Source organism: Protopterus annectens, chromosome 3.part1, assembly GCF_019279795.1.
Source record: "Protopterus annectens isolate FY-2018-M chromosome 3.part1, PAN1.0, whole genome shotgun sequence".
Classification (NCBI taxonomy): Eukaryota; Metazoa; Chordata; order Ceratodontiformes; family Protopteridae; genus Protopterus; species Protopterus annectens.
In genome coordinates this window covers 975357261-975378306 of record NC_056732.1, presented here as the reverse complement: position 1 = coordinate 975378306, position 21046 = coordinate 975357261, and the positions used below count along the sequence as shown (strand labels likewise).

The 21046-nt window shown below is 45.3% G+C and overlaps 1 protein-coding gene across 1 annotated transcript in view; it reads right to left on the bottom strand.

Annotated features, from left to right (window-relative positions):
• Positions 1–21046, bottom strand: part of LOC122797733 (MFS-type transporter SLC18B1-like) — a 235195-nt gene that overhangs the window by 145947 nt on the left and 68202 nt on the right. The window contains exon 2 of the mRNA XM_044066259.1: positions 5578–5651. Within this exon, the coding sequence (XP_043922194.1) occupies positions 5578–5627 (50 nt within the window). The 5' untranslated portion in view covers positions 5628–5651. The remainder of the gene's footprint in view (positions 1–5577; positions 5652–21046) is intronic.

The following is a 21046-nucleotide window of genomic DNA, read 5'->3' as shown; positions in this document are numbered from 1 at the left end:
CTTAGCACTTTGCCTGAGGACATGAGGATCTAGTTACCTGATAGACAATGTGCTACTTCAGATAAGTTGGGGAAGAAGGGACACCTATGCCTAGCAAGCAGGGCATCCCTGCACAGGAAAGGGACCCCCAGTACTGCTCATGCATCTAAAGGAACCCATGCTGGGCAGCCCAGACTGCCCCAACAGAATCTGCCGGTAGCAGGGGAAGCTACTAGTCCAGGTACATGTCCAGCACCTAGGGTTAAATGTTTTGGATGCAACCAGTGGGGCCATGTGGCATATAGATGTCCATGGAGGCAAGGTGGGGGACAAAAGGTGAGGGAGCCAGTAAGTGGGAAGGATAAACAGGGGTACCAAACTACCATCCTGCAGATGCCCTGATAGGGAAAGATTTTGATAAGGCAGTACCATGTGTTTATTCAGTTACACGCAGTCAGGCTATTAGACAAGCATGTGGGTCTGGTAACCTGGGGAGACCCAGACAGACCGCATACTTGCAGCCAGGACTGGTAAGGTGGTTACTTCAGGGAGGGAGCTACTCTGTAGCAGTGAGACTCAAGGTGGGCTACAACTGCTTGTGGGTACTGATGTTCCCTTGGACAGAGTGATTGCAAAGGTAGAGGTGAGTAGTAGTACCCAGGCTGACAGTGAGGCACCACTGTCAGAGGATGCTAGACTTCCTGTCAAAGGGGAGCTGGGAAGGGTTACAAAGAAAGAGTTGAGACAGGCTCAGCTCTCAAACCCTACATTACAAGGCCTGAGGCAGGTAGCTAATAAGGCACCTGATTCTTAAGGGAAGGGGGAATCTGTATACTGGGACAAAGGACTATTGTATAGAGAGTGTATCCCTGAGGGAGGGCTAGAAGGTGAGAGGATACAGCAGTTGGTAGTGCCTAGAGCCTACCATCTGGTGCTTCTAGCCATAGCCCATGATAATCCCTTTGCAGGTCATATGGGCATAAAACATACAAAGAGACGTATTATGAAGAACTTCTATTGGTCTGGAATTTCCAGAGATGTAACAGGGTACTGCAGGACCTGTGAGCACTGCCAAAAGGTAGATGAGGCAGGAGACAAGGTGAGAGTTCCTTTGATGCCTTTGTCTGTAACTGAGGAGCCATTTCAGAGGCTATGGATATTGTGGGACCTCTGAGTACCCCAAGTTTCACAGGGAAAAAGTATACACTAGTGGTAGTAGATTATGCTACAAGATACCCTCAGACAGTGGCTTGGTCCTCCATTGAGACAGAAAAGGTGGCAGATGCTTTGCTAGAGATTTTCCTCAGTGTAGGTTTTCCAAATGAAATACTAACTGACAGAAGTGCCAGTTTCATGTTAGACCTGCTGGCTTGTCTGTGTTGAATACTGTGGGGTGAAGCACCTGAAGACCACCCCCTACCATCCCCAGACTAATGTTCTTGTTGAGAAGTTAAGCTCTACAATCAAGTCCATGCTATGGGCATTTGCAGACCAGTTTAAGAGGGAGTGAGACAAATATTTGCCCCATCTGTTATTTGCTTACAGAGAGGTTCCCCAGGAGTCCACAGGTTTTTCACCCCTTTGAGATGCTGTATGGGCATAGGGTGAGAGGACCTCTAGATTTAATTTGAGATGAGTGGGAAGATGAGTGTGAATCTCACAAGGAGTCTGTTGTGCCATATGTCCTAAACCTCAGGACAAGGCTCAGGGAACTCATGGGCTTGGCCCAGGAGAACCTAGCAGAAGTCCAACAACAGAAAAAATTCCAGTATGACAGGAATGCTCAAGCTAGAGAGTATGCTGGAGGGCAGCAGGTGATGGTTCTCATTCCTGTCCGACACAACAAGTTGCAAGTAGCTTGGGAGGGACCCTACAAGGTGATAAGAAAGGTAAGTGATGTTAACTACATGGTGGGACTGCTAGGCTGGAGGCAGGAGCGCAAATTGTACCATGTTAACATGATGAAACAGTACCGTGATAGGGAGGCCCTTGTGCTGAGTATTTACAGTGGATTGCAGGAGGTATCTGAGCCAGATCTTTTGACTGATCTCCTCAGTGAGGCTCGGACTGACACCTTAGTGGAAGGGGTAGCAATATTCCAGCAGCTATCTCCTACCCAGGTTCGAGAAATCTGAGCAGTATTACAGGGGTTTGGGGACAAGTTCACTGTGAAACCCGGGTGCACCCACCTGGTGCAGCACCAGGTGGATACAGGACCCCAAACACCTATTAGGCAGACCCCTTATAGGGTGCCTGAAAGACTCAAACAGAATCTGAGGGAGGAGATAGGAGATGTTGGAACTAGGTGTAATTCAAGAGTCCAACATTCCTTGCTCCTCCACAGTGGTACTGGTGCTGAAGAAGGATGGCAGCACCAGGTTCTGTGTGGACTACAGGAAATGAAATAGTCACACAGAGTCAGATGCTTACCCCATGCCTAGGACAGATGAGGCCTAGAGCAGCTGGGTGGGGCAAAGTGTCTTACCACCATTGATCTTAACAAGGGTTACTGGCAGGTGCTCTTGACTCCCAGTGCTAGAGAGAGGTCAGCCTTTGTGACTCCTTTTGCCTTGTATGAGTTCACAGAGATGCCCTTTGGGATGAAAAATGCCGCAGCAACTTTCCAGAGGCTGGAAGATCATATCCTAGCAGGAGCAGGAGGGTTTGCCCTGGCTTGCCTAGATGATATTGCCATCTACAGTCATTCCTGGCAAGAGCACCTTCAGCATGTCAGGGAGGTATTGAGTAGACTACAGAGGGCAGAGTTGACCATTAAGCCCAGCAAATGTCAGGTGGGTATGGCAGAGGTCTCCTACCTGGGACATAGAGTGGGGAGTGGTAAGATCAGGCCAGAACCTGCCAAAGTGGAAGCCATTCAGGCATGGCCTGCACCTGTTACCAAAAAGCAGGTGAGGACATTCTTAGGGACAGCAGGGTACTACAGAAAGTTCGTCCCCAGTTATAGTACCATAACTGCTCCCCTCACAGACCTGACAAGGAAGAACAGACCAGATAAGGTAGTGTGGACGACAGCATGTGAGCTGGCATTTCAGAAGCTTTGGGAGGACCTCTTGTGTTAACCAGTCCAGATTACAGCAAAATAATTTATTATGCAGGTGGATACTTCAAACCATGGGGTGGGGGCTGTACTTAGCCAGATTTCTTCAGAGGGAGAAAAGCACCCAGTGGTTTATCTCATTCATAGGCTTCAACCCAAGGAGGAATGCTATGCAGCTGTAGAAAAGTAATGTCTAGCCATAGTGTGGGCACTGCAGAAACTTCAGCCTTATCTGTATGGAAGAAAATTCACTGTAGTTACAGATCACAACCTCCTAACATGGTTACATCAAGCCAGCCAGCAAAATGTCAAGTTTCTAAGATGGATCCTAGGGTTGCAAGCATATGATATGTCAGTGCAGCACCGCAGTGGGTTTAGCAATGCCAACACAGATGGGCTGTCAAGACAGGGAATGGGGTAAGGTATACTCAAACCTAACCCTCTCAAGCAACGTTTCTCAAGGGTCACTTGAAAAACTAGCTTGAGATCTCTGGGGGGGGGGTGAAGATATGTGAAGGTTGCCAGCTTAGCTAGACAGAATTTTGTAGATAATTCTGTATTATTGCAAATATGAATATAAACCACAGGCTTGTCCTCTTAAATGTAAGAAAACTGTGTTAAATGTTGAACTTCAAAAATGTAGTCACAGTGCACTCTGCTGGAAGAAAGCTGATAAGTCAAGCATTGTATGACTGTTTCATCTCAAAGCTCAGAGATATAATGTCTGGACTGAGGAATTCCTTCTATTGTTTTGAGACCAGAGGTAATTGCAGGATTTTACATATATAATGTCTTTTATTGCTGTAGTTTCCTGGCCAGGTGCAAGATCAAAGAAATGTTAAAACTCTGAGTTTCTGTTAGCCTGTGAACCAGAGAAGAATGATGTAATCTAAAATGAGTTAGCAGTGATGTATTATTTTTAAGACTTTCTCAGAGAGAGAATTGGAGCATTTTGCATTTGTCTTCAGAACCGACCACTCACCAGTACTCTGCCTTTGCTCTATATATAAGTGTATTTAGAACTGTGATTGCTCTTAGATAGGAATTTAATAAGATTTAGTCTAGCTAGTTTCTATATTTATGTCAGACTATTCTACAGTATTATTTTAAGCATTTTCCTGTGATTTCTAAACTTGTGACTAGTACTGTGTTGAACTGAGAAGATTTGTCTTGTGTTTTTATCATTTATTATTAAATATTTTTAAACCTTTATGCTGTGGCTGTTTTGTGTAGAGATAATTTAAGCTCTAGAGTACATTGCATGTATACAGTGATACTGTACAAAGATACTCCAAATAAGCCTTGCTGTTCGTCACACTTACTATTTGGATAATAATATTGCCCAGTAATAATTGGACACTCTTTGGTAAGGGCCTTTTTAGTAGCTGATAAGAGTAGTTGGTGGCAGTGATTACTACCTTATAGCCTGGCAGGAGGGGGCATATATGGAGAACCTGTGCCAGCCTTCCCCAGGAGTGTCTGTGTGTTTGTATATAAAGCAAATCTCAAAGTGTGTGTGTGTCAGTTACTTCAGCAGGAACAGAAAGCACTGGTTGGACAGAGAGGGCACTGGAGGTTTTGGCTTCACTACTCGGCTGAGATCTGTACCCTATAGCTGTGCCAGTGGGGAGTCTTATTGGGGATCTGGTGAGAAAGGATGAAATCAGCCCCAGACTGACTGCCATCTCTGTGTGCTCTTAAGCGAAATTGTACTTTACTGTGTGTGTATTTGTTATCCTTCCCAATGTGGATGCTACTGGTGAGGATTGAGGCTCCTTGATTACTGGGCCAGTGCACAGGTGTCACAATAAGACAGCAAATCATTGCAAGATAATCACATCTGCTCACACCTAAAGGTGGTTAGGCAGAGCAGCAATTTACCAGTGGCATTTATTTGGCTGTAGGTGGAAAATGGAGCACACAGTGAAAACCCATGTCAACACAGGGAGATGGACTCGACAAAGATAGAAATTCCACGCAGGAACCAAATCAGAGTACCAAACACTATGAGGCAGCCAGCAAAAATAACCTGTGTTCCACTGTGTTGTCCTACCATTGCAGCTAAATGTTTATAGGTATAATGCTATAAAACAATTCTTATTTTGAATAATGAAGAGGCAGAGCTCCCTCTGTACCTCCCAGACTTTATAACATGTAAATCTCACACCTTATTGGTTCAATGTCTGTGTCAAAAATCAATATAAACACCTTTTGCATTACTGAAATGCTGTTCATGGTGTTACTTTCTTTTCTAGATACAGTGAAAACAATCATCCTAGCAGGATCTTCTTTTTTGTGTTCTTAAAGAACTTCATGAATGTTATATTACTTTACATCTGTCATCAGGGTGGATTGATTCCCTTTGGTTCCATTATACATGTTTTTATGGAACATATCACTTTCTCCTTTGCTAAATGCAGTCCTTCATTAGTGTTTTCAACCTTTTCTTTGAGGACATATTCTGTTTAGTCATAAACATTTATTTTTAATTTCTGAAAATACATCATTCAGTTTCAGTAAATGTGGATTGTTCTACTCACCCAAACACAATGCTACATAATCCTGACAGAAACACTCCACTTAAGAACATGAGTTTAGCACCAATATTTGGAATCTGGTGAGATAAAAAATGTATTATTCACAAAGGAAAATAAAAGCAACTATTATGAAGAAGCAGAACATAAAATCTTTGCCAGAAAAAAGCTAATTACTACTCCCCTCAAGGACTTAAAGAGGCAGGGTATTCCTTAAAAATATATGTTCTAGACAAATTAAGAAGTTAACAAGAAACTAGCATTCTGTTATTAATAAACTGAAGCCAAAATACTGAGACATTTTGAGCAGTATTAACTCATTCACTCCACTGAAACTTCCAATGGGTGAAGCCTAAGGCTTTTGACAGAATAAAATTATGTCCTCACATTTCAAACAAATGTTCATATTTCTGGAACCATAGGGGTTATGAAAAAAGTATGAATTGAAACTCTTTAGAACAAGCTATTTCTATAGTGGCAGCATTCTTTAGGTTCTAGGTTTTAAACTGAATTTTACAAGTCGCAGTAAACACAGTCCCTGGGATTCAGTAAACCCTACATGCAGTGTAGGAATAGTGCAGAAGCTGCTGCATGGAATATGGCCGCCGAGGAATCCAGTAAAGGGCTCCCGGGATGTGCACAAGCACTCCTACATTATTCCTACATGGACACCACTGCCTAATGCTAATTACCTCATTTTCTGGTGAAAACTATGCAAATGAGGTGAATTAGTGATTCAGCAAGTAGGCAGGTGTCCAAGCAGGAATAGTGTAAGAAGCAGAAATATGTTCAGCTACTAGCTGAACACATTTCTGCAAATTACAACATGGAGGCATGACAGCCCAAAATAAAGAATGTATTACAACTGTTAGGCATGCCATTGGTCAAATATATGGCCATTGGCATGATAAATAGTTTAAAATTTATAAAATAAAACTTTTTTGGCCGATCTCAGACGTTTAAGCATAGGGCAGTGGCATGCAAACGGGATTGTGCCGAAAATAAAAAAAAATGTGAAAAAGCAATTTTCAAGGAAATCTGCATTTTGCCATTATAGTCAATGGCATGCAGAATGAAAACAATACCAGGGAATAGTGGTTGCTAAGGGGAAAGGCCCAGTCTAAGTGTGGTAACTATGGAGTAAGGCAATGGTGTATACAAATGAGGGGATTTATACTGAATCACAAATTTCTTCTAAGTGTCAGACTGCACCTAACTGTGTAGGTACACCAACACAACTGTGGATGCAAGAGAGCTAGATGATATGAAAGGGGGTGTGTCATGCTTGCTGTAAGCACATTGGAGCTTTGTGGCCCATGTTTGCCCTTAGCTAAGCACAGCTAAGAAAGGGAGTGTGTCTGAGGCTGTACTGACTTATTCCATGAAATGAAGAGTGTGTTTGCGTCCAGGGGAGGGCCAGTTCTGCTTAAAAGTGTTTACTTTAGCTAAACGGGTGTGCACAGCACACACTGGACCTAAAACAAAACAAAAAATCCACAGGAAATAGCAGAACTGTTTACATTTGATCACCGGGTATGCACTGCGCGCATCGGGGCTTGAATGGGGAGGAAATGGGAAGGGGAAACAGCAGAAGAAGGCAATCAAGGAGAACTAGCATAGCTGGCAGGTGGAATGTATCAGAATCAGCCAATTACACAGGCAGCAGCCCAGCACACTACTATAAACTATGTAAACACCTTTCAGTCTGGTTTTTCCCCACAAACTCTACACCACTGGTGTACACATTTGGGGGGATTTTAAACTGACAAAACTAACAAAACATGTTAGGGGCTGCTGTTGCTTTGATCTATCAGTATGTGCTAGAGACTGAGGGTGGTGAGGAGGATAATGCTGACAACCAACTCAGACCAAGGAGGAGGAGAAGAGTGTTCAGACCCAGGGTAACCTACCAGGGGTTACATGATCTGGAGATAGTAGAGTGCTACAGGGTGGACAGGGACATACTTCAGCAATTTGTTGAGCTGTGCCAGCCTCGCCTCAGACCCAGAACCAACAGAGGGGAACCCATCACAGTGGATACCAAGGTATGTGTAGCCTTAAGAATACTAGCTACAGGTACATTCTAAAGACCAACTGGGGATATCATGGGTGTCTCACAGGCATCTGGGTCCAGGATAATCCACCAGTTCCTGGATGCCATGCACCCGCATGCTGCTGAGCACATTGACTAACCCAGCACCTGTGAGGAAAGGACCAGTGATATGCATCTCTTCCACCATGTAGCAGAATATCTGGATGTACTGGGTGCCATAGACTGCATGCACATCCACATCAAAGCACCACCTGATGACCAGGGTAGGTTCTACCTAAACCGCAAGGGGTTCCACTCCATCAACTGCCATGTCATGTGCGATGCCCAGGGCATTATCATGAATGTGTGTGCTGGCAGCCCTGGAAGCTATCACAACTACCACATCTGGCAGTCATCAAAGCTGTACCAGGCGTTTGCTAGTGGGGACATCCCATATGGCCATCTGGTGGGGGATGCTGGCTATGCACTGGAGCTGTGGCTGATGACACCCATCAGAAATGCACACACACCCACACAAGAAAGCCATAATGAGGCACATGCATAAACCAGGATCATTACAGAGCATGTGTTTGGGATGCTCAAGTCATGGTTCTGCTACCTTGACATATCTTGTGGAGCCTTGCAGAACTCTCCACCCACATATGCACACATGATCATAGTATGTGACATGCTACACAATATGATCTTGTGGAAACAGTTGCAGCAGGAACAAAACAGGGAAGGGCCATACAGCCCCCCACCACTGCCATGGTCTCCACAGGCACAGAGGGACCCAGAGGAGGAACATCCTGAGCCTGCCCCTGTAGGCAGATGGAAGCGTGCCCAATATGCCCTGCCCTGTCCTTGGCAAAGATGAAATGCATAACACATACACTGACTCTGCAGGGCCTGAGGGACTGATCTTTCTCTCTCTCTGACTCACACACAGAGTAAAATGGATGCCAAACATCACACCACCTATACCTTTACCATTTATAGGCAGTGTACTGTGTGCATCCGACATAGTCAGCCCTCAAGCATCATCCTCACAACTACCTCAGGCACAAGGTAAATCAGTCTCCTTAACAATAAATGAATGGAGTAGAATGTTCTGAAAGCATGTCTATGGTATTGATTCAAGCATGCAAGGGAATGGGGTGGCTTACTGGGATAGCAGCAGACAACTGACAGCTCTGTGGGACAGCAGGAAGTGTATTCCCAGTATTGGCTTACCCACACTATGCAGTACTACCATAGTTGACAAATACCACTGCAGTATATGTTGTGAGCCAAATAACTGGGGGGGGGTTCATAGGTCACATGCATGGATGTGAAAGTGGGGGTTCCATACCCACCCCCAGCCTCACCCAGTAGATCAGCTGTAGAAATCCATACAGAAATGTCTGGCAAAGGCCTCCACATGGCGACATCCATGAATTCCTCACCTACAGACTTACACAGTGATATCACATCAGCTCTGGCAGTGGCAGTGTGGCTCTGAAAGGTAAGAAGTCTGAAACTACAAATGTTTATGCCAGAACAATCTGACCTGTGGTTGATATTGTCATGCATGTAGTCTCAAAAATAGGGCACGCCACTATGCTAAATAGGACCAAAATGTTAAGCAAATATCAGCACAGTATCTGTAAATGTGTATTGTGTACAGATGTGTCACCCCCCCATAGTCCCATAGAAATGCAGTCACATATCCCTAGCCTTAAGCAGCATCTAGTTGTCAACTAGAGTGATGGCTCAACACAAACAGAAAGCAATTGTTAGTAACACCAACAGTCAACTTACTGGTGCCATCCCAGGGATGTCCACTGCCGGCAGTCTGGGAACATATGATCATCAGAATGCACTGCCTCACTACAGATGGCCTGCATCTGTCACACCTGGCCTACAGGCCTCTGGCAAATGCCCATGCCTCACCCACAGTGCCTTGTTAGGAAGTGTTATGGGGTCCATAACACCAACATAACACAGTATACAAAATGCAAAGAAAGGTCATGCTGCTAACTGCTAGGAAAAAAACTGCCAGTGTCAGAGAGCCAGAAATCTAGACAAAGGACACCTTTTAAATACTGCTTTAGTAATGTTAGAAAGTTGATGGAATGATTGTATTTGCATGGAATGTCTGAAGGGTATGAAATCTGAAACTGCAATGTCAACTGTCAGTAATATCTGACTTCAACCCTGAGTGACCTGCAAAACACTTTCTCTTGAAAACCACACTCATTTGGGTAACCAACCAGATATATGAGTCATGAATCTGGACATTCTGTGATACTCTGTACAATTGACAGGCAGGGCTAGGAGTCTAAACATGGAAATGCACTCATTGCAGGCAGTCCTAACCCTGGGAGATGGTGACATGTCTGCACCCACAGAACCCTGGCCCACAGCTATGGGGAGTAACACACCCTTCCCTGATCACTCATCCTATGCAACATGCTGACACCAAAATGTGGCCATCCAAGCAAAATGAGGTGGGCCATACATATATGTGAGACACACACACACCTCCAGGCTGGTCAAACAGTCTGACACACACAAGACCCTCCAAGTGCAGTCAACCTTTGAGAAGACCACTATGCAAAGTACTGTTCGCTATAGGCCAACATATCTGACCCAGGACACCTCCCCCAACATATCTTATCCCCTACAAATCTATCTGGAGTCTGCCTGTCACCCTGATCCTGGCTGACTTATATTACCCAACCGTGGACTGGAAATCAGACCAGGCCAGAACAGAAATGCACAGGGATTCCACAGTCAATTGTTGTAGACACACCTCTCAACAGGCTGGATTGTGCAAGAATCTGTAGTATTTGGCCCATAATATTGGTGTGTGCATTATCCATACTGTATTACTCTGGTAAATCACTGTGATGATCTGAGGAGGTATGTCATGAGGTACTTAAACAATACATGACAGTGTCAAACGTCATATATGTCAGATGTCTGCTAAACCAAGCCCTGTAACCCTAGCAACCCATTCATTACTGAGGGAAATAGTCACAATCACTGTATGGCCCACTGTCTCCCCATTTTGATAGGCTGATATCCTGCACCAACAGGTTGAGAGGTATGGCTGTAGCACAAAACAAACCGGACTGGAGTACAACAATCCCTGGAATGGAGTCACACGTTTATTATAGAAGGTCACACTGGGCATGCTCATATACGTAGAGAATTGTCAGTAGGATCTAGGAATTAACAGGCCTTCCCCACCCATTGCTCTTCCCATTGCCCTACTTTAGCAGTCCTGAAGATGTCTGTCATCACAGAAGTACCTTTTGTCAGACCTCAGCCCTATAAGCTCTGTGGCGTGTGCGATAACTGTGTAACACTGTAGTACAAATAACTAGTTAGGTAGGAGTTCTAATCTCAGTCCTGGCAAACATGAAAGTGTGAGTGTGTGTGTGTGTGTGTGTGTGTGTGTGTGTGTGTGTGTGTGTGTGTGTGTGTGTGTGTGTGTGTGTATAAGGTAAAGCTTTTGGGTCCATTCAAACCCAGTACTCTTCCCCTTTCCCTACTTTAGCAGTCCTGCAGGTATCAGTCACCTTAGAATTCCAGCTGTACAAGCTCTGTGCCACATGCAATAACTATGTAACACTATAGTACAAATAAATAGTTAGTTAGGAATTCTAATCTCAGTCCTAGCAAATGTAAAAGGGTGTGTGTGTGTGTGTGTGTGTGTGTGTGTGTGTGTGTGTGTGTGTGTGTGTGTGTGTGTGTGTGTAAGAACAGTATCCTGTCTGTGGGGTTGTTGTGTTTGTGTGAGAACCATATCCATGGGGGGTGTTTTTGCTACTGTTTGCTGTTGCCCACCCAGTACATGTCCCAGTGTCCACATTACAAGGCCTACAGTTGTCATCCACTGTAGAGGGACCTGTAGACACTCTGCAGCCCTATAAGCATTGTGCCATTGCGATAACTGCATAACACTATAATATTAATAACTACATAGCTAGGGGTTCTAATATGAGTCCTAGCAAATATGTGTGTGTGTGTGTGTGTGTGTGTGTGTGTGTGTGTGTGTGTGTGTGTGTGTGTGTGTGTGTGTGTGTGTGTGTGTGTGTATTATTGTGTGTAAGTGTGTATATGTGTGGGTTACAGTATTTTGTGGCCTCTCTCTCCTAGTACATCACCGATTGTCATAATTTGCAAAGTCTGGTGATGTCCTTCACCTTAGAAGTACCTTCGGACAAGTGTCACCCCAAAACCTCTGTGGCTTGTGCGATAAATGCATAACAATGTAGTAACAATAAATAGATAGGTAGGGGTTCTAATCTCACTTGTGGGAAATGTGTGTGAGAGAAGAGTATCTTGTGTTTGTGTGCGAATGACATCCATTGGATGGGCATGGTTTCATATTTTATGCCATGGTACTTACAGTACACATTCCTAGGTCTACTGAATGAGGTCTGCTGTTTACATCAACCATAGTGGTATCTGTAGACACTCTTCAGCCCTATAAGCCCTGTGCAACAGTACTGAATAGTAATGTATGAATGACAAGATAGGTTGATCTGCTAATGTCAGTACAGGCAAGTGTGTGTGTGTGTGTGTGTGTGTGTGTGTGTGTGTGTGTGTGTGTGTGTGTGTGTGTGTGTGTGTGCGCAGTGGTGTGTATAGCAGTGGTTGTGAGTGTGTAGACTTGTATGTGACACTATTATGAGTACTCTCACACCCAGTACAGCCACCATTGCCATAACCCACAAGGCCACATGATGTTATTCACCTTATAGATACCTTGTAACACGCATCACACTCGTAGTCCTATGTCACCTGAAATAACCGCATAATGGTGTGGTACCATAACTTGATGGGTAGGGGTTCCAAACACAACATTGGCAACTGTGATCCTATGTGTGTGTGTGTGTGTGTGTGTGTGTGTGTGTGTGTGTGTGTGTGTGTGTGTGTGTGTGTGTGTGTGTGTACAGTATTCTCTGTGTTTGGTCAACACAATATCCTCTGGAGTTGAGGGCATTAGCAATTGGAGGTGTGTTCCACCCACCACACTTACCATTGTCCACTATACTAGAGCTGATGTCAACCACTATAGACTGAGATACAACCCCTCAGCCCTATAAGCTGTGAGGCACATGCAAGAACTGTTACACAGACCTGGGAAGTTTGTGCAGATACAGCTGTACCTCAGCAATGACATGGTCGATGTGTCACAACATTGCCATACCCCTCGTTGGTGATATCTGCAGGGCCACATCCTGCTGACACACAGACACCTGGAACACAAATAGAATACAGAATGTGCGAACACATTTGCTTATTGTTACTAACACTAATAATGCATCATGGCTGAAAAGGTAGACACACACACACTCTGATGTGTACCCATTACAAATGCCAGATGACAGCACCTTACACAGCATTAAATAGCTACACTCTACTAAAGTCACCCTGCACATTAGACTCATATTACCATGTCCCTGCATTGATGGCATGGATGGCATGGATGTGGCACAGATATTATCATATGCGCAGGGTGTTGTGTGGGTTTACCAGAAGCTTAGGCTGGGCCATATGATTGACATCATGTGTGTGTGTGTGTTTGGGGTGTTCATTAAATAGGCTGTGCAGGGGTGGTGTGTGTGTGTGTGCATGTGTGTGTGTGTGTGTGTGTGTGTGTGTGTGTGTGTGTGTGTGTGTGTGTGTGTGTGTGTGTGTGTGTGTGTGTGGAAGTGACTTGTCTGATGGTGATGTATGTTTGTTTGTATGCACACAGTCATGCCATGTGGGTTCCCTACACAGGAGTATTTTGGAAGCTGTGGGACGTACATGGCAGGGTGTACAGTTCACTGTCTCTGGCCATGGACACAGGAACTGGGCCTGCCGAGGGTATCACCAGCACCACCAGGGCTGAGTCCAGATGCAGTACTACTCCCAGATGGTGACTGCTGCCTGCTGGATCCGTGTCCCTGTTGGGACTGGCCAGGATCACGTGCCCATGGCCTGCTTCGTCATGGCATGGACAGCACACCCCCTTCAGGAGTGCTGGTGGTACTGCCAGCATGGGAATGTGATGGTGCATGGCCACGTAGACCCTTAGCTGATTGTGGTGCTACCTTACAGCCATGTGGCTTCTGGCCAGCATCCCCCAAATGCTTAAGCACAGATATTCCATGGTCATGGAGTGCCAAGGTCTCCTCTCACCATCTATCAATGACTTCAGTATGCTCACAGATGGCTGCAATGAGTTCATATCACCACAGACACCAGGGACGTGCTCATCCATGACCCTGCGTATATGTCTGGTATTACGTTCATTACATGACTGTGACCCCATGATGTCCAGAAACATGTGTCTGGTGACTGCTGCTGTGGCACTTGCAACAAGGGCGTGACAAGCTGCAAACCTCCTCTGAGCACCCCTGCCATCTGCCTGTGTGGGACTTTGCCAGCACTCTGGCTATGGCTAGTACCTGCACCCTCGCTTGCCATAGTCACCAGAGTAGCCTGTTCTATGCCACCATATACCAACTGTCCATTATCTGTGGCCACTGGTGACAGGGTATTTGTGGGCACTGTGACTGTGTGCAGGGATGGGGTTGACAATAGTGGGATGCCAACCTATGGCACATTATCAGCTCCTGACAGCCCCAACTGTGCCTCAATATGACTATCATCATGGTCAGAGTCTGCAGAGACACTGACATCGGTTTCAGAGTGGGAGGGACTGCAGCCACCATGTCTACCTGTGAGGGAAAAACAACATATGTAAATTACTACCAGCACTATAAGATCAGCTGGTATACACACACACACACACACACACACACACACACACACACACACACACACACACACACACACACACACACACACACACACACACACATGCAGGTGAGGTGCATAAAAGGCATTACACAAACCTCACATTAGCCGACTGGCAGCATTCACAACACACAGTCAGACAATAACATACACACTCTAGATGAAATCTCAGCATCATGCAGTGCAGCCCTTTCCAATTACCATTACTACTAATATACACCTGTGGGATATGTGAGTGGTGTTAGTAGGTGATGGTCCTTCACCTAGCACACACTGCACCCATGTAAATTATTGCTATTCACCTGTATAGCACTGAGGCAATTCCAAAAGAACAACCCCCCCCCGAACTGTACAGAGTTTTGCTGAATCTCTACATGTGTGGCTCATATGTTTGGTCTGTTCCTCATAACTCCTGTGTTTGTCTGATACATTACTGGGTTGGCCTGTGCATTGTTGCCACTAAGTAATGTCCTAATTGGAGGTGCAGACTGCAGAACCTGCAGTACATGTATGTTAAAACAAAGCCGGTTACTCAAATAACTTTCCAAGCTTACAGTGGATATAGTAAGTGTACACACACCTGTTAACATGCCTGGTTTTTGTGATATATCACATGAGACCTCAGAAATCAGGTCATGACATTGCTATCATTTCATATGACATATAACCTGTGCAATCCAACTGGAGAACATACACATCAGTTACAGGTAACATCTGGTAACTGAAATAGGCACAATAGGCTGGTTGCATGAGTGTGCACACCTTTAAAGTAATACTCTGTTAAAGCACCTTTTGATTTAATCACAGCATGCAGTCCTCTTGGGAAGGTGTCTATCAGCATAGCATATCCTGACTTGCCAATGTTTGCAAACTCTCCCTTGCAAAACACCTTCAACTATGTCAGATTGTAAGGGCATCCCCTGTGCACTGCCCTCTTCAGATCACCCTGCATATATCCTATTGGATGTAGGTGTGGGCTGTGACTCGGCCAGTGCAGAACATTGTATGTGTTCTGGTGAAGCCCTCCTTTTGTTGATTTGGATATATGGTTTGGGTCATAGTTGTGTAGAATGGTGGAATTCCTCACCATCCACAGCCATGTGGCAGACACCAGAATGTTTTGAAGCCACAAGGGACCAATGTTTGGAACTGTTCATAATCCCCTCTAACTTGGCTACAGCCCCAGTTCCAGCTTGTGAACAGCAAACCCAAAGCAGGACACTGCCATCACCATGCTTCACCGTGGGGGTGGTGTTGTTGTGGTGATGTGCAGTGGTGTTATTGTGCCAAACACACCTGTCAGAATTGTGGCCAAAGAGTTCAACCATGGTCCCATATTACCATAACACATTTGCCCACTTGCCTTTTGGAGACATGATGTATTGTTTTCAGACTTTCACCAGGCCTGGATATTGTTTGGTGTGAGGAACTTCTGTCATCTTCCAACCCTACCCAATAGGCAGGAGATATGGAGACTATGGAAGATTGCTGTGACATGTAGTACACACCCAGTACTTGCTGGAGATTCCTGCTACTCCTTCACTGTTGCTGTAGGACTCCTGGCAGTCTCCCTGGCCAGTTTTGGTCTTGTATTCTCATAGACTTTGGTGGGATGTCCACTCCTTTGCAATATAACTGTAGCCCCATATTTCCACCACCTTTTGATGACTGTCTGCACTGTGTTCCATGGTGTGTGCAGTGCTGTGGAAATGTTTGGTACCCTTCTCCAGGCTGATACATCTCAAACATGTGGTCCCTTAGTAGCTTCAGAAGCTCTATGCAAACCATGGCTGTTGCTATAGCAGTTAACTGGGTATATGTTAGGATAATCCTGGTAGGACAGCTGACCATTATTTGCTGTTAATCAGAGTCTCTGTAATTGATGACTGCTATGTACCTAATAAGATGTACTGCTGTAGTTATATCGAAAGCTGCCTCAGTGCAGTACTAGCTTCAGCCTGTGCACACATATGCATCTAGGTTGTTGTACTATTATGTGTCATTATCGTTCCCCTAACAGATTTTTTGCTTTACAATTGAATTGCACAGGTTATAGGTCACATGAAAGGTTGGCAGTATTTTGAACTTGTCTATTGTGCTCTCATTTTTGTATATCACAAATACCTGGCATTCCAACAGGTGTGTACACCATTTATATGCACTGTATAACACTAATTTATACAATATGACCCTAGTTTGGGGCCTTTGTCCCCCAGTTTTGTCAGTCTTTGTCCAGATGTCCTGCAATGACAGGTTGTGAGGTATGCTACAGATATGTGACATTTGCAAATAGGCCCCTGTGATGACCACCGGGATGCAATGCAGTAAACACCACCACAGGTGAACAGGCAGATATTGCCAAATGGCTGAGTGTAACAGTTGTGTGCATGGTCACATGCATTAACTTTAGCATGCCTGGGGTACTGATGAGCCTCAACAGGAAAACCCCATACTTACTGGGTTCAGGCTTCTGTCCCATGTGCAGACAAGAGGGATCTATGTAGTTGTGAGGGAGAGGTATTGTCAGCAGATTCACATTAGGCATTGGTACAAGATGAAAGCTACATTTCTGCACAGGTACAGTACACACTATGATATTACACAATGTGCTGTCCTTCACCATAGATGTGCACTTGTATGCATTACTACTCCCCACCCACTAATCCATTTTGCACTGACATGTGCATCTACAGACTCTGTAGAAGTCAGTTTAAATGCTATCTCATTACATTGTTGTGCACTTTGGCCTTACCTGGATGCTCCTCACCTGTTGCCTGGGTGCCATCCACCTCCACGACTGCTGTTTCTCATGTTTGAGTTTGTGTGGGGGCTACCCCAAGGTTGGCAAGGAGCTCCTCTGTCGCCGTAAGTGGGGCCTGTGTCTCTGGCCCCCCAGTGGTAGCAGTACGGTCCCTCACAACAGCAGCAGCCCTTTGCCAGGCATGACATATCAGGTCAATTGCTCTATGCCTGATCTGATCATATGTGCATCCATGGTGACCCAAGACGTTCACTCTATGGATGATCTCATCCCACAGGGCAGTCTGCTCCCACAGATTTTGCCAGCTACAACCAGAAAGGTGGTACTCCTGGTCAAAATGTGTCATATTCCTCCCAATGAGGGCTAGTACATTGCATAAACCAACATTCATCATTCATGTTTGTGTAGAGTGATGACAGTGGACGTGTTCCTTGCGGATGGGATGTCAATGGTGCTCAGGCTTTGCTTGCATACAGTGTGTAATGAAGATGGAAGCATATGCCTGGGTTCATGTAGGGTGCAGACAGGAATGTTATCAGGCCACAAGGGGACTTGCTTTTGTTAACTTTGTTTAGGCAGTTTGCACCTGATCCATGATGATGAGGAGAGGGGTGCGTTTGCTGTGTATATCCACCTATATAGATGGTGATCCGGGGGGGTGATGTTTGCCCTAAACCTGTCTGCAGCAGGTTGGCTGTAGCTATGGTATGTGTGTATGTGCTGTGATTGACCACCATTACAAGGTGGGTTGGGTTGGTGCCTCTGAGACTGCAGACATATGTGAAGATGGCCTTGTGATTACCCTTAGTGGATGTGTCCAATTTGTACTCATAGTTAGCCTTACAGTAATCCACCTGTGACCTAATATGCTCATTCAGACAAAGGTTGACATGCTGCCCAGTTGGTGCCTGCTCCTACTTAGCCCTGTACACCCAATATAGCATCACATTATGTACTTTGTGCATTGCTGCTGTCCAGCAAAGGGGTTTACTCTACTTTGGTGGAGACAGGTTTTACAAGTAAGGTATTGCTGAGGCCAGACAGCTATGTGGGTGGTCATATACCTGTTTACCTGTTTGTAGTAGGCATGGACACAGAGTCAGAACACAGTTGGCCACCTCTACAATTTCAATGTGATACTTCATGCTTATTATACTACCCATGTCTGTGTCAGGGCAATGACACCACCAGTAGCTGTAGAAGTGTAACTCTTGAATGCACAGAAACTAAGGTTACACATGTGTACAAAATGTACAGCTAATTTACCTGACATTTTGAAACCCATGTCAGTTGTTATGAGGCAGCCAGGTACACCTACCCATACAAACATATGCACAGTAATACCTGCTATACATTTCTGTTTTATGTCAGTATGGCACACTGTAATTACAGTCTTGCTGCTCAGTCAGTCATGTCAACCTGTTAGGGCAGGACATCTGGAGTACACTGCACATACATGGTGGGCTATGGGCCACAATTAGTGACATTTTCTTCATATTGCTGTAACACACATATGTCATTTGATAGTGCAGTAGCCTGTGCATTCAGACATACCCTGGAGGATGTCTGATGCTCATATGGCAGGCAGAGAGGAGAAAGGCTAGGTGTGTGGTAGTGAGGGTAGGAACTGTTAATGTTGTGAATATGACTGGTATGGGGACAGAGCTAGCTGATATGCTGGACAGGGGAAAGGTGGATATAGTGTGTGTGCCAGAGACCAGATGGAAGGGGTGTACAGCTGTGTGTATCAGAGTTGGGTACAAATAGTTATATCGTGGTGTGTATGGGAGGGGAACTGGTGTAGGGGTTAACCTAAAGGAACATTATACCTAGAGTGTTTGTGGAGGTAATAAGAGTGTTGGTTAGAGTGATGTTTAGGAGGCTGGGAATGGATGGAGTAATGATGACAGTTGTTAGTGCATATGCTCCGCTAACTGTGGTGTGGTTGGATGAAGTGGTGATGAGTGTACCCAAGGGCGAGAGAGTGGTGATTGGAGCAGATTTCAATCGGCATGTTGGTGAAGGGGACAAGTGATTGGTAGGTGTGGTGTTAAGCAAAGGAATGCAGACGGTGAGATGGTGGTGAAGTTTGTAACAGAGGTTGGACATGGGTGTGGTGAATACATAGTTTTACAAGACCGAGTGGCATATGGTGACATACAAGAGTGGAGGAAGATGCACATAGGTGGATTATCTCCTATGCAGGTGGGCCTGTTTTAAGGGGATTGGTAACTGTAAAGTGGTAACACGGGAAAGTGTAGTTAGGCAGCATGGAAGGTTGGTCTGTGGGATGCTGTTAGTGATCAAGGAGAGGGGGAGGAGTGTGAGGGCAGCACCATGGATCAAATGGTGGATACTGAGAAAGGGTGATTGTGAGGTTGAATTCAGGGAAGAGTTAAGACAGGCAGTGGGTGGCAGTGAGTAAGGGAGATAAGTAGAACGGGGCTTGGTGTGACATCTGCACAGAGGAAGGAGGACAAGGAAACCTGGTTGTAGCATGAGGAAGTACAAGGGAGTATACAGAGAAAGAGGTTGGCCAAGGAGAAGTGGGATTGTCAGACAAATGAAGAAAGTAGACAGGTGTATAGGGAGATGGGGTGCATGCAAAGAGTGTGGTGGAAAAGGCTGAGGATGGGGTATCTGAAGGGTTATATGTAAGGTTCGACACCAAGGATGGAGAATAGGACCTGTACCAATTGGCTGGACAGAGGCACGTAGCAAGGAAGGATGTGCAGCAAATAAGGCTGATAAAGAATAATGGTGGAAGTGTACTCACAAGCGAGGAGAGTGTGTCAAGCAGATAGAAACAGTACTTTGATGTGCTGTTGAATGAAGAGAATGAGAGAGAGAGAAGATTGGATGATGTGGGTATGGTGAATCAGGACATGCAACAGATTATCAAGGGGGAAGTAAGGATAGCTATGAAGAGGTTTAAGAATGGAAAGGCTATTGGTCCAGATGACATACCTGTGGACGCATGGAGTTGTTTAGGACAAATGGCAGTGGTCTTTTTAACCGGATTGTTTACTGTAATCTTGGAAAGTGAGAGGATGTGTGAGGAGTGGATAAAATGTGTTTGGGTACTGACTATGAGAATAAGGGTGGTGTGCAGAGCTGTAGTAACTACAGAGGGATAACATTGATCAGTCACAGCATGAAGTAATGGTAAAGTGTGGTGCAAGCTAGGTTAAGAAGGGAGGTGAGGATTACTGATCAGCAGCATGGTTTCATGCCAGGAAAGAGCAGTACAGATGTGATGTTTGCTCTGAGAGTGTGAATGTGGACATACAGAGAAGGTCGGAAGTAGCTGTGTTGTGTCCTTGTGGACTTAGAGACAGCATATGACAGGGTGCCTAGAGAGGACTTGTGGTATTGTATGAGGTGGTCAGGAGTGGAGGAGGAATCTGTAAGAATGCTACAGGATATATACAAAGCTAGTGTGATAGCGGTGAGTTCTGCATTGTGAGTGACAGGTGTGTTTAAGGTGGAGGTGGGAGTACATCAGGGATCAGCTATGAGCCCTTTCTTATTTGCAATGGAGATGGACACGTTGACAGACATGATCAGACAGGAGTCCCACTAGTCTGTGCTGTTTACAGATGACATTGTGGTCTGTAGTGAGAGTAGGGAACAGGTTGAGTAGACCCTGGAGGGGTTGAGGTATGGTCTAGAGAGGGGAGGAATGATGGTCAGCAGGACTAAGATGGACTATATTTCTGTGAATGGGAGGGAGGATAGAGGAATGGTGAGGATGCAGGGAGTACAGTTTTCAAAGGTGGATGGGTGTAAATACTTGGGAACAACAGTTCAGAGTAATGGTGAGTGTGGGGGAGAGGTGAAGAGAGTATGGGCAGGATGTGGGTAGTGAAGAAGAGTGTCGG